At 41.2% G+C, this 13,051-nt stretch overlaps 1 protein-coding gene across 6 annotated transcripts in view; it reads right to left on the bottom strand.

Annotated features, from left to right (window-relative positions):
- The window catches only part of LOC126377805 (zinc finger protein castor homolog 1-like), a 132,758-nt gene that overhangs the window by 11,535 nt on the left and 108,172 nt on the right, over window positions 1–13,051 (bottom strand). For all 6 annotated transcript variants that reach the window (XM_050025657.1, XM_050025661.1, XM_050025659.1 and 3 more), the window contains 11 exons: window positions 10,044–10,128; window positions 9,235–9,361; window positions 8,611–8,751; window positions 7,800–8,001; window positions 7,163–7,385; window positions 6,224–6,356; window positions 4,190–4,332; window positions 1,726–1,876; window positions 1,032–1,436; window positions 774–875; window positions 182–698 (listed from right to left, as the gene is read on the bottom strand). In XM_050025657.1, the coding sequence (XP_049881614.1) occupies window positions 182–698; window positions 774–875; window positions 1,032–1,436; window positions 1,726–1,876; window positions 4,190–4,332; window positions 6,224–6,356; window positions 7,163–7,385; window positions 7,800–8,001; window positions 8,611–8,751; window positions 9,235–9,361; window positions 10,044–10,128 (2,229 nt within the window). The remainder of the gene's footprint in view (window positions 1–181; window positions 699–773; window positions 876–1,031; window positions 1,437–1,725; window positions 1,877–4,189; window positions 4,333–6,223; window positions 6,357–7,162; window positions 7,386–7,799; window positions 8,002–8,610; window positions 8,752–9,234; window positions 9,362–10,043; window positions 10,129–13,051) is intronic.

The following is a 13,051-nucleotide window of genomic DNA, read 5'->3' as shown; positions in this document are numbered from 1 at the left end:
GTAGTTTTGCTGGCTAGCTGGACAGGTGACGTTTGACAAAAAATATACATACTTAAGTATGTAAAAAATTACTATAGTCGTCAGATATTGGCCACTAACGTAGCTTAGTATACAAAGGAATTAAGTTAGGACTGCTTATGAATAAAATATTCAAATTAAAAAGCTATGGATACACACTCACCCGAAACGTTGTCTTGCTCTCTTTCGAACTCACTCTTGATGCTAAAATTAGTCGGTGTGTATGATTCATTAGGTTCTTTCGCCGAACTAACGGAGTCAGCTGAAGCCCTTTCCTTAAGCGAATAGTCCTTCGCTTCTTCATACATCTTTTCTTGTTCCTCACTCTTTATCACCGGAGTACCTCTTCCGTGCTTATGAGTAGCTAAAGCCGAGTATTGAGTCAAGATAGCGGGGCAGTTGTTCCCTTGGGCGCAATGGAAGTGGGCGCGAAGTTGGTTTTTAAAGCAGCTCTTCCCGCCGCATTGATCGAAGGATCCGAAGTAGTCGAAGCCTTCTAAGAGAGGGCTTACGTTATGCGATTCTCTCATATGGGTTTCCATGATGACATGGGTCTCGCTGGAGAAGCTGCAGTTGAAGCAGTGCAGATGGAGTCTCGTCATTCTTAATTGGCAGTTCGGGTAAGACTGGACGCAAGAGTCCGGAGTAGTGTAGACCTCGAAATGCTGGAATTTAATGCGCTGCAAAGAGAAATTCGAACATTTAGTTGCAGTTTTTAAAGTTTGTAAGGAATTTGCTTTGAGTTTCGTGCTTACCGGGAATTCCTCGATGGTAGCGATGACCGGTGATGGTACCACTGGAGGGAGCTGGTTGCTTTTAGGCAGCTTGAAGGACGTAAATATCGCTTGAGGTGTTATCTGTAGGAATAATGGCAGAGATAAGTTTTATTGAGGGGAAAACCTTCTTCTGTCATGGAACAACAGAGAATGAGGTATAACAAGCAGCTTTTGAGTACAGTTTTAAAGTACGTTTTAATGAAAGGTCGTATTAACGTGTGTTAGAGGAATACTTACATTATCAGTCCAAACTTCAACCACCCTATTCTTCGGGGGTCTACCCCTCTTTCTACTGAACATTTCATCCAAAGAACTAGAAGGGTTCACTTGTTGTGGCACCACTCCAGGACTCGGTCCAAGGTTCAGCTGAGCTTGAAGATTCGGCGTCAACGGGGACGACAAGTTTGGCGTCATCTGCGCTAGTTGGGCCAAGTTAGGAGGGAGATTGGCCAACGTTGGCACTTGTCCCAATTGCGCTGTAATATTTGGGTGTAATTGCGCTGACAGCTGCGGTGTGAAATTGGGAGCGAATCTCGCAGCCAAGTTCGGGGACATTGGGCTGAGGATCGCGTGTTGGCGATGGTGCTCCAAACGCCTGAACGGATGCTCCTCTGAAGACAGAATCACTGCGCCGCAGTTCTCCTGGAAAATAGGAGTAACACTTTGTAATTTATGTATCTCACTTATTATTAAAGTTTCAATAATATTTGAAGTTAATACATATTTCGTAAATTTTAAGGTATTTCTTTCAAAATGCCTTCCAAAATGAGATTTTAGTAATATAAATTCTTCACGAAACTCTTGGTCGGTTAGATACTTAAATAAGTTCCATGAGCTATATCAAAGACTTTTGGTTTGACGTTCAGATTATGAAAATCACTCAAAAAGAAGGATCATTTTCTTCCACATCCAAAGTATCCGTCCTACTTACCCAAGTGCAGTGGTAATGCGTAATGTCTCTGATGTGTTGGCACGCAGAGTTGCTGCAGGGGTTATGTCTCGTGTACGTCACGAAGTACGCCTCTGTCACCTGGTTCTGTTGTTCGTGCTCCATCACGTGCTTGACCATTGTGTTGTGGCAGCTGGAAGAGAACAATAACTTGTATATGGGTCATTCTTCTTTTTTATCGACAATAAGAAGTCATTTTCTCGTTATATCGGATTTAACATCTTTCATTATAACGGCAATAAATATTTAAAAAACATCATATAGAGATGTGTCTGTAGAGGAGTATTTAGTGTTTCTCTTTATCTTGGTAATATACTGTTCCTTGCAGGCGCATTGCAAAATATATTGTGACAGAGTGGCCCTTTTCATCGGAGACAGCATTTCGATTTACCACTCTGTCACAGAATTTTGTGAAAAACAACCAAGCTACGTTAATCACTAATCGAGGAACCGATTAGTATTTCGCTAGTATTTTAAGTATAATAAGATAACTATATTTTTGGACAATGGAAAGATTAAATAAAATTCTAAAACATGCTATGTTATAGCAGAGCGAAAGACAGATCATTGTCGATAAAAAAGAAGAACGACCCATATACGAGGGGAGGTCAAAAAGTTCGCGGAATGAGGGGGAAGGGGGTCGAAATTAAACACGAAACTATTTTTCCTTTTCAATATATTCTCCCTTAACCTTAACACATTTTCCGGATCTATCAAATAATTTGTTTATTCCATCATAAAAAAAAGATTTCTCTTTGCTGTCAAAATAGGCCGAAATTGCAGACTTGACTTCTTCATCATCGCCAAATTTTCGTCCACGCAGTTCCTTTTTCATTTTTGGGAACAAATAATAATCGCTGGGGGCCAAGTCTGGACTGTAAGGCGGGTGGTTTAATTTTTCGAACCCGCATCGGTGAATGGCAGCCGTCGCAACATGGCACGTGTGGACGGGTGCGTTGTCGTGCAAAAGGAGCACACCTCTTGACAGCTTTCCTCTTCTTTTTTCCTTGATAGCCTCTTTCAATCTATCCAGTAAAGAAGCGTAGTAATGTCCCGTTATAGTCACACCACGATCTTTATAATCAATCAGCAAAATACCTTCTGTATCCCAAAAAATAGTGGCCATGATCTTTCCGGCCGATTGTGACACCTTAAACTTCTTTGGAGGAGGTGTGCCTTTTTTATGCCACTGCATCGACTCTTGCTTCGACTCAGGTTCATAGTGGTGAACCCAGGTTTCATCTCCAGTAACAATCCGGGCCATAACTTCTTCCTTATTCTCTCCACAGAGCTCTAAAAACTGGCGAGAACACTCGACACGCTCGCTTTTTTGAAGTGGCGTGAGCATTCTTGGAACCCATCTTGCGCTGACCTTAGTCATCCCAAGATGTTGATGTAGGATATTTAAAATACTTGTTTCGGATACACCGACCATTGCTGCAAGCTGCTTCTTCTTCAAGCGGGTATCTTCTAATACAAGTTTCTCTACTTTTTCGATGATTTCCGGTGTGGTGGCCTCAATGGGCCGTCCGGAGCGGGGGTCATCTTCAATCGACTCTCTTCCTTGCTTGAAAAGACTATGCCACTTGTAAACCATGGTTTTACCAGGGGCAGAGTCCGCGTAAACTGCTAACAGCTCTTGAAAAATCGTCTGAGCGGATTTTCCTTGCTTGGTGAGGAACTTAATGACGGCGCGGTGTTCAATTTTCTCCATATTCGCTGAGTTCTTCCCGATTCACTTGTTTGCTGGTCGATAGTTCAAACGTTAATGACCCGATTTGCTTCAAACTTGGTACATATACTGTTAATGAGGTGTGCAACTAGCGGCTACCTGTACGAGCAAACCAACCCCCTCCAACCCCTCCATTCCGCGAACTTTTTGACCTCCCCTCGTATTATACGGTTTAGCTATTTATCTACCAGAGGTTTCGCCACGCTGTCTATCTTAAGACAGGCCGCACTTTCTACGCGTTTTAGGATGAATTTGCAGAGCACATAAAAGTAAGACAACTATCGTTTTACGACGACTTAACTTGCACCAAGTATGAGCACTCTCATAGTACTTGTAGTGTTCCACAAGATGTGTTCTACGCACGGAATGAATTCGTAGGAAATCGCATTCAAAGCGCCATCAGGCTAACACTTCGTATCAAACATGGCAGCCGGTTATATTGATGCTCTTCTTCTTCTATCGTGTGGGTTGTGAGGTGAATGGTCGGCTTCATCAAATCTGGTGTCAGGGATATTATTGAGCCGCTATTGGCCTCTGGTATGGCTCATGTAACCATTACACACTTACCAGTAAGTAGTAACCGAGATAATCTTACTTTGGGACAATGGGTGATCAACCACTGGGCCACCAGGCTTTGAATCAAATGTGTCTGCAAGTTATCTTTTGATTATTTGGTGCTGTGTCTAATTGTAATTGACATAAAGGTTTCCTTACCTATGTGCCATCTTGCAGCACTCAGCCAAACAGTGGTAGTGCTTATTGAACGCGCTGCATTTGACGCACTTGTCTTCAGCTTCCTGGCCGCCGTTGAACGTCTCTATGTATTTCCTGGACACCTCCTCAACCAATGCTGGGTTCTGGAAAAATAATTACTAAATAAACACCAAATAGCATCACGCCCCCCCCCCCCCCCCCCCCTAAGGGCCCATACACGCACTCCTCGCCAGCTGTTTAAGTCTATTGCCATCAACCGGGCACAAATACTGGATACCACGTGATATTTATTCGACCTCGTAAAGAGGCCTATCACGGATTATAAGATAACTTTTACCCAAAGGTTGTCAGAAAGAAATCATGCAGCAAGCATGAGCATTAAGGCCTGCTGTGCCTCTCTGTATCTGTTGTCCTTATTCCTGTATCTTGTGTCCATTGTGTTCAAGGATACCGGTAATTATATGGAAACCTAAATGAGGATGAGGCTAAGAAGTTTTCATCTGCCCATATCTTTAGATGGTTTAATTCTGATGTATCATCATACTGTTTATTATATTTGCATCAATAAACACGGCTATTGGTTAAAGCCGTTGATATAATTCGCGTCGCGGTCGACAGTTACTTGGGTGATTTAAAAAAGGTGCCTTTCGACACGGTAGCTTAATACCCGTACCAAATTGATTGAACGTCCAATTTTTTGGTAATTCAGTGTCCATTAGCGTTAAAATTGATGACTCTATTAACAAGAGCCAGTTGTTGATAAAGATCACCATACTATCACATAACCATAATTATAGCAATGTTAAATATACTACATCCCAACAAGGATGAACTAAGTACCCACACCTCACCAAGCTTTCTGTTAGACCAACGAATATACTTTATTGGACCATAACAAAATGAAATAGTTACCAAAGAGACTTTACTTGGTCAGATGGTGTCTTTATCGCTTAAAGCGTTTTTTTCCAGGCAAACATAATGTGAAGAAAATATGCAAAAGCAAAGATGGCGAATGCTGTATCTTCGGATGTAAAAACCCAGGGTAGCTGCAATTTGTTCTTTGTTTCAGCGAATTTTCTCGTAATTAACATAAAATAACATAAGCTCACGACTATATCCCAATTGGGGTAGTCAGAGGCATACCCATCGCAAGATAAACTAAGTACCCACACCTCACCGAGCTTTCTGTTACCCTTCAGCTGTGTAGTAACTGTAAGTTCGTAACTAGTTTCAAAGTAAACATAATTATTCTTTGTTCGAAACAGGTTTCGACACGAGAAGTATTTTTCCGTACTATATTATTGATAATTAAAGCCTATATTAGTAAGTTGGTCTAACAAAAAGCTCGGTGACGTGTGGGTACTTAGTTCATCTTGCGATGGATGCACCTCTGACTACTTCAATCGGGATATAGACATGATCTTGAGACCAACGTGATAGGTGATGAGCCGTATAGCCGTCTATAATGGTCCAGCCAACTGGGTTAGTGAAAACTGCACTTAAGATAAATAAATAACTCATTGCTGCAAGTCCAGTAGTACCTCGCCGTTTGAGAAGCAAGCCGGTGTACCACAGAAACAGAGGGACAAGCATAATTAACATATTGTGTAACGCTTTAACTTTGCCCCTATGGTGGTAACCTATACTAATCACCTTTACACTCAATTACATGGCTTAAGCCAAGCCACAAGATTTTACGGCTTGTAAAAACGGGTAATGGGTTGTTAAGGACCATTTAAGTAAGCCACATTTAGATGTTTGGGGATTAATTTAATGTATACATTATCACACAATTTACATTAACTACGCACAATTAATTTACCTCAGTACTATATTGTTGATGTATAAAGCCAAACATAAGGTGAGGGTGTTATATAGTAAGTTGATCTAACAGAAAGCTTGGTGAGGTGCGGGTACTTCGTTCATTATTAATGGATGCACCTCTGACTACTTCAATCGGCAGTGCTCGCAATATCTTCTTCTGTGAGAACAAGAAGAAGAGCTTGAAAAATAACTCTGTTATAAAGTACTTACGTAAGGATGCGGGTAGTCGCCATCGAGCATGGAGTTCGAGAGGTCGTCATCGTGCATATTGGAGCCAGGAGAGTAGATGCTCAGGTCCGCGCCTTGTTGAAGAAGAGCCGATTGGATTACCGATGTTGGCAGTCTGTTAACATGGAAGCATAATTTAATTATCATTCTTTCCAGGGTGTAGGGCAGGGTTTGGTTAGGACATTACAGGCTGATCACTCGAATGTCGTTAAGGAAGATGATCAGTGCTTTGGAAGGCACCAGTTACCATTACATGAGTCATGTCCAGAACCTTTGGCGGCTTACTAATAACTCCAACGCCAGAGTTGATGAGCTTGGTACTGCACCTCACGACCCACACGATAGAAAAAGAAGAGCATAAACAAAATAACACACTACTAATGTCTGCTATAACGTGACTTACTGCATCCACGCGGAGTCACATCAGTTGACAAGAAACTTTAAGAAAAAGTGAACTATCAGCCATGAATAGTTACTCAACATAGTAATTCTGGTGTGGATGCACCTAAACTGATACATTTTCCTTCTCAGATATCACCCAGAATAAGACGCTGACACGCATTGTCTTAGGGTACCATACGAGCCACTTGCCACAACCACAAAACGCCGCCACTGGCATATTTCCTATAGTTTTCATACATTTTATATAGACTAGTCGCACACGTTTGACGCCGGTGACCGCCACATGCTTCTAATCATCGCTACTCGCTTCTTGTGGCCCGTATCGGCCGCCGACACAAAACGTCAGCCACTTTTGTGGCTGCGTCTAGCGTCTCGTAGCGGTGTTTGTGGCTGTGATCTGTGGCTCCTGTGCGGTGACACTTAGAACTACGGATTTGTCATTCTTGATAACAAATAGGAGACAGAAGTTTGTCTCTATACAGTTGGTGTTTGCTATTTAAGTTTATTTAAATATCTTACCCAAAAGTCATTTCCTGCTCCTTCCTCTCATGCTTTCTCTTATGAGTGAAGATCTGGCTACTGCTATGCAGGACGTAGTTGCAATGAGGTCTGATGCAGTGGATGTGGTTGCAGGTCCTGCTGAACCGACAGTCCCGGTATGGGCAAGCTTCGTTCTTCATATACTTCTTGAAACCGTCTTTGGAGAGAGCTTCGTCTTTAATGTGGTAGGTCTTGTGTTTTTCTAGAGAGAAAATGTTGGGTTAAACCTGGTTCTTTGGGATTAAAACTACAAATATTGAAGCAATTCATCTGAAAAGCAATATTGCTATTTGACATAATTTGTTAGTATCGCGCACTTTTATTTGCGCAAATGTCATATTGGAATATTGCTTTTAAAATTAATTGCATCAATGTAGCCGTTTAGACCCGTTAGTTTTGCAGTAGAAAAGTAGTCTTCAGGACATATTCCTTTAACTTCTTCAAATCTTCGAAAAAATTTCACTACTTCAGTCTGTCAACTCGGATTTCTGTCATACCCTCGTAAGGCTATACTCCAGATGCAAATAGGCAGTTAACCAACATAGATTGGCTAGTAAAAAGAAATTGGGTTTTACAATCTTAATCCAACCAAAAAAGAGAGATATCTTGAACTCACCCATATCAGCTTTATTCTTGAACGTGTATGTACACCCAGGTCTTCGGCAGTGGAAGTGCGTAGTCCGTTGACCAGCAAACACGCAGTGCGGGGCAGCACAGCTCTCCGTAGCCCTGAACCTCTGGAAGCCCTCCTGGAGGATCGCGGAGTCCTTGCGATGGTAGTTCGCATGCATCTGGACGTCTGATGTCGATATGTACACCTGGAAGTAGTTGGTTGGATTTGAGAATACAGTGCTTATGCTAGGCAATGTGAATGATTATAGTGTTCTTCAAAAAAGTGTGGTCTAACAGCCTCCGTGGTCTAGTGGTTAGAGCGTTAGGCTCACGATCTGGAGGTCCGGGTTCCATTCCCGATGGAGACATTGTCGAAATCACTTTGTGAGACTGTCCTTTGTTTGGTAAGGACTTTTTAGGCTTGAATCACCTGATTGTCCGAAAAAGTAAGATGATTCCGTGCTTCGCAGGGCACGTTAAGCTGTTGGTCCCGGCTATTAGCCGTAAAAACACCTCCACCAACCCGCATTGGAGCAACGTGGTGGAGTATGCTCCATACCCCCTCCGGTTGATTGAGGGGAGGCCTGTGCCCAGCAGTGGGACGTATATAGGCTGTTTATGTATGTATGTATGTATAGTGTTCGTCGCATCGTTCGTTCCTCAGCCATAACACCTTGCGAAATGATGTAAATTCAAAAATGTTACATTGACCTTCAACAAGTTTATCCATGATAATAACGTTGAATAAAGGATTCTGATTTCTGATCAGTCGGAATACTGCACATATGATAACTGAATAATAGAATAGTACTTACCTTATCGCACCCATCTTGAATGCAGTGGTAATGTGTTTGGCTCCGGTTGTGAGGGCAGTCAGAGAACCGTTCCGAGCAATCGTCCAGGGGGGAGTACCTCATAAACCCGTGGGCCAGGGACTCATCACGTTTCTTGTGCCACTGTAGGTAAAAAAATATATTTAGAAGATCAGATCAGGGGGGTTAAAAAAGCCACATCAAAGCTATTTATCTAAAAAGCAATGTTGCTATTTGATATTTGTTGACAAATCGCAAGATTGCTTTTTAATTTCATTGCTTCAATGTGGCCATTTTAGCCCTCCAGCTCTTTTCCTGTAATAATTTCAGGAAAATAAAAGTTGCGAATGAATGCACGAGAAAACGCTATTCTGAGCGTCAATTTTAAATTACGAATGTCATATTAAATGTCAACAAATGTCAAACAGCAATTTTGCTATCTTTGATGAATAGCAAAATTGTGGCCTTTTTAGACCCTCAGTTTTTTGATGTGGAAAGTAAAGTTAATGGTTAACTCCCGATGCTAAAGGGGTGATATAAGTTTAATCACTTTGTATATCATAGTTCCAGAAGGGACAGTGCGAGTTGGTTGCGTTTTCTTTTTCTTTTTGAGAACATGGTACCTACCTTGAAATGTCTGATCATCTCCTCCTTCTTACAGAACACCCTGGCTGTGCAGTCCATGCAGTGGAAATGCTCCCGGTAGCCCAGATCCTTGCAGTACGACGAGCCGCACTCCAGGGTCGAAGAGTACCTGATGATGAGGAGAAACAACAGTTTTTTAACGCGACTAATTGTAGATTTGCTGCAAATAGCATTAACTACTTGGCCGGAAGGCAAAAAGATCACATCGAAACAATTCATCTAAAAAGTAATATTGCAATTTGACGTTTTCGCGTATAAGTAAGTGCGCAAACTTCAAATAGCAATATTGCTTTTTAGGTGAATTGCCTTAATATGGCGTTTTTAGCCCCCCAAATTAATAAAACTCACGCCTAATTCTCACCGGGGTAAACAGAGAATATGGAATTCCATTTGCTTCGATCCTGACATACTTTTCTTGCTTCCTCCGTATTCATCAATGAATACAACAATTTAATAGGTGAAGACTGATGATATATTAAAAGCTATATTATGGTGACTTCTTGGGTTGGAAGTAAAGTCATATATATACCGAAATTCACGTCCCTAATCCCTAAAAGTGTGGACAGAATCACAAGTCTAAGCTGACCACCCAACTGTCCGAATAGTAAGATAATCCGTGCTTCGGAAGGCACGTTAAGCCGTTGGTCCCGGGTACTACTTGCTGTTGTGAGTACGTAGTCGTTACATGTGCCATAACAGCTTTGGCGGCTGGATCATAACCCTGGCACCAGGGTGAATGAGTTTGGTTTCCATCTAACAACTCTCATGGTAGAAGAAATTGAATATCTCACCTTTTAACATATCTAGAGTAGTCCACAGTCGTGTTCAAAGAGTTCTTCCGAGCATGATCCAAATGATTCAATGCAGACAGTAATCCTGCAACAAAAACACATCGTATTAATATAAAAGAAAGTCGAGTTCGTATTAAAAGGTTCCGTAGGGAATAAATATACCATGAATAAATATACAACAAATATTTATTGTCAAATTTTGACGAATGAATTATTAAATTATGACTCATTTCACAAAACTAGAGGTTGAGCAATTTCTTACAGGCAAGTTTAAGACTATTCTTTTAAGGTATTAATTTTTTTTAATGTGTAGGTAGGTCGTTAATCTTTTTTTTATCCCGATAGGGTTTTCAGACGTGAACATACACATATAATAATCTATGATGGTAATCCCCGCTACCTTTATAGTAAGTACCTACTTATTACTTGTTTTTAGTCGAATCCTCATCTTAAATAAGCGACCAACAAAATACTAACTTAGATTTTACCTTTCAGCTGCGGAACCCTCAAAATATCCGTATGCTAATAGCAATGAAACAATCATAGCTAACGATAGCTTCATTTTTTTTACGTCAAAAGTTATTCTTTTGTTTAAATGAGCCAAGTCACATCATACATCATTTTGATCTTCTATCTTCAACTGTTTTTGTTAAAAAGAAATGTTTTGATTGACTATGGGAAGGTTGTTTATTACGTAAATTCTTTTATACATAAATAAAAAAATAAGTCACTGTGATTCTGATCTGGAGGTCCGGGTTCGATTCCCGATGGGGACATTGTCGAAATCGTTTTGTGAGACTGTCCTTTGTTTGGTAAGGACTTTTCAGGCTTGACTCACCTGATTGTCCGAAAAAGTAAGATGATTCCGTGCTTCGGAGGGCACGTTAAGCCGTTGGTCCCGGCTATTAGCCGTAAAAACACCTCCACCAACCCGCATTGGAGCAGCGTGGTGGAGTATGCTCCATACCCCCTCCGGTTGAATGAGGGGAGGCCTGTGCCCAGCAGTGGGACGTATATAGGCTGTGTATGTAGGTAAGTCACTGTGGTCCTGTGGTACACCGGCTTGCTTCTCAAACGGGGAGCGCCGGTTCGAATCCCGGTACCGGACTTGCGCCAATGAGTTATTATTTTATCTTAAATGCAGTATTCGCTATAATAGTTGGCACTAAAGACGCAAATCCTATGTCTGTTTCTACGACAGGCACGGAAATATGGACAGGTGAAAGTGTTTTACGATTTTTATTTTTTCTCGAGTGAGAGCCATCAAAGCTCCACATTTGCTCGGCCATGTGAATACATTGTTTTAGGTTTACGCTGTTATTATCATAGTTAAAACACATACGGGTTCTTACTGCGTTTAAATCAGGGATATGAGACTCTCGATATTTCGACACTGTTGCAAGTGCCATGACCACGGGTGTGTTTTAATCATGTAGTGAATGCCATCCAAAGCATATACAAAACGTAGCCAAAAATACTCGTCGGGAATCGAATCTGGGACCTTCTTAAAGCCGCTATTTTTACAAATGAACCATCACAACTGTTTTGGGAGTATCAAAATAAATAATTGTGGTAATTAACAAAATGTTTTCACCAGTCACTCTTTGGATCCCCCATTGTAAGTGAGCGTCGACTTATGTTGGTACAGGCGCGTGCGCAAGTGTTTTGTCTTACAAATATTCATCATTGCACGTTATACATAAAACAATTGAACATGGACAAGAGAGCTATTGCTCTTAAGCATTATCTTCAGTGGCAACTTACCCGATATCTCTAGTAAAAAGTGAGTGTTGTTACATACATATATCACCACTGTCGCCATGACGTATGACTTTAGTTTAAAAACCTACTTACTTGCCTAGAGGCTTGTCCGTACAGAGGAAATATGGTCTTCAGAAAACTTATCATCATCATCAGCCCATTAACGTCCCCACTGCAGGGGCACGGGCCTTGCCTATGGATGGATACGAGTAGGGAGAATGGGCCTTAAACCATCACGCGGGCCCAGTGCGGATTGATGGTTATTAACGGCTGCTAATGCAGCCGGGACCAACGGCTTAACGTGCCTTCCGAAGCACGGAGGAGCTCGAGCTGAAAACTTTGTTTTTGTGGTCACCCATCCTATGGCCGGCCTTTGCGAAAGTTGCTTAACTTCAACAATCGCAGACCGAGCGTGTTTACCGCTGCGCCACCAAGCTCCTCCAGTCAACTTATACACGTGTATTGTATATATTATATTTATATACTTAAGAAGAACTAGTTGGCAGGAAATTGACTCTCAAAAGACATCCAAACCACTTGTCTACTCATTCATACACTCACATACAACGTATTGTATTGAAAATTCAGATTATTCTCGCATCTCGTTTCGTATTTGATAGTGTTGTAACACATCGACTTTTTACAAAATGGCTTTTGAAAGACGAATGAATACGTGTACTCAGCCTATACTTATGTAGATTAGCGTTCAGTACAATAGAACGTAGTGATGGGATGATGCGACTCAAATGACTGGTTCAGTTCAAACTGAATCTGTGAGTCAAGTCGTGTAAATTACGAGTATGTTTGTAACATAACATGACGAATACTTTATTGCACAAAAAGGAAATACAAAATACAAACAAAAGAGAAATAGAGAGAGTAGGCCTTATTTCTAAGTAGCAATCTCTTCCAGGCAACCTTAGATGTATAACCTAATTGTATTTATAAAATAATCACATAAACTAAATTAGTTTAATGTAATGGCTAGTGCCTGCAGCGCAGGGTCCACAGAATACCAGCGTCGTGGCTCGCGCCGCGGCTTATGCTGAGTGAGGCCCTTTTATAAAGGGCACCACCACCATCGTTGACCAGTCCATACACTCAATTATTTGTATTTCTCGTGTATGTTGTTTTTATTATGTGTTTTGTTTGATTGTAAGTTGTGTGTTACTCCGTGTTTTAAATTATATATTTGTGTTGTATTTGTAACTGTGGTGTCCCTTTATAATAAACGTTTCTTTCTTTCT

This window comes from Pectinophora gossypiella, chromosome 24 (genome assembly GCF_024362695.1).
Source record: "Pectinophora gossypiella chromosome 24, ilPecGoss1.1, whole genome shotgun sequence".
NCBI lineage: Eukaryota > Metazoa > Arthropoda > Insecta > Lepidoptera > Gelechiidae > Pectinophora > Pectinophora gossypiella.
This window is presented reverse-complemented; position numbering and strand designations above follow the sequence as displayed.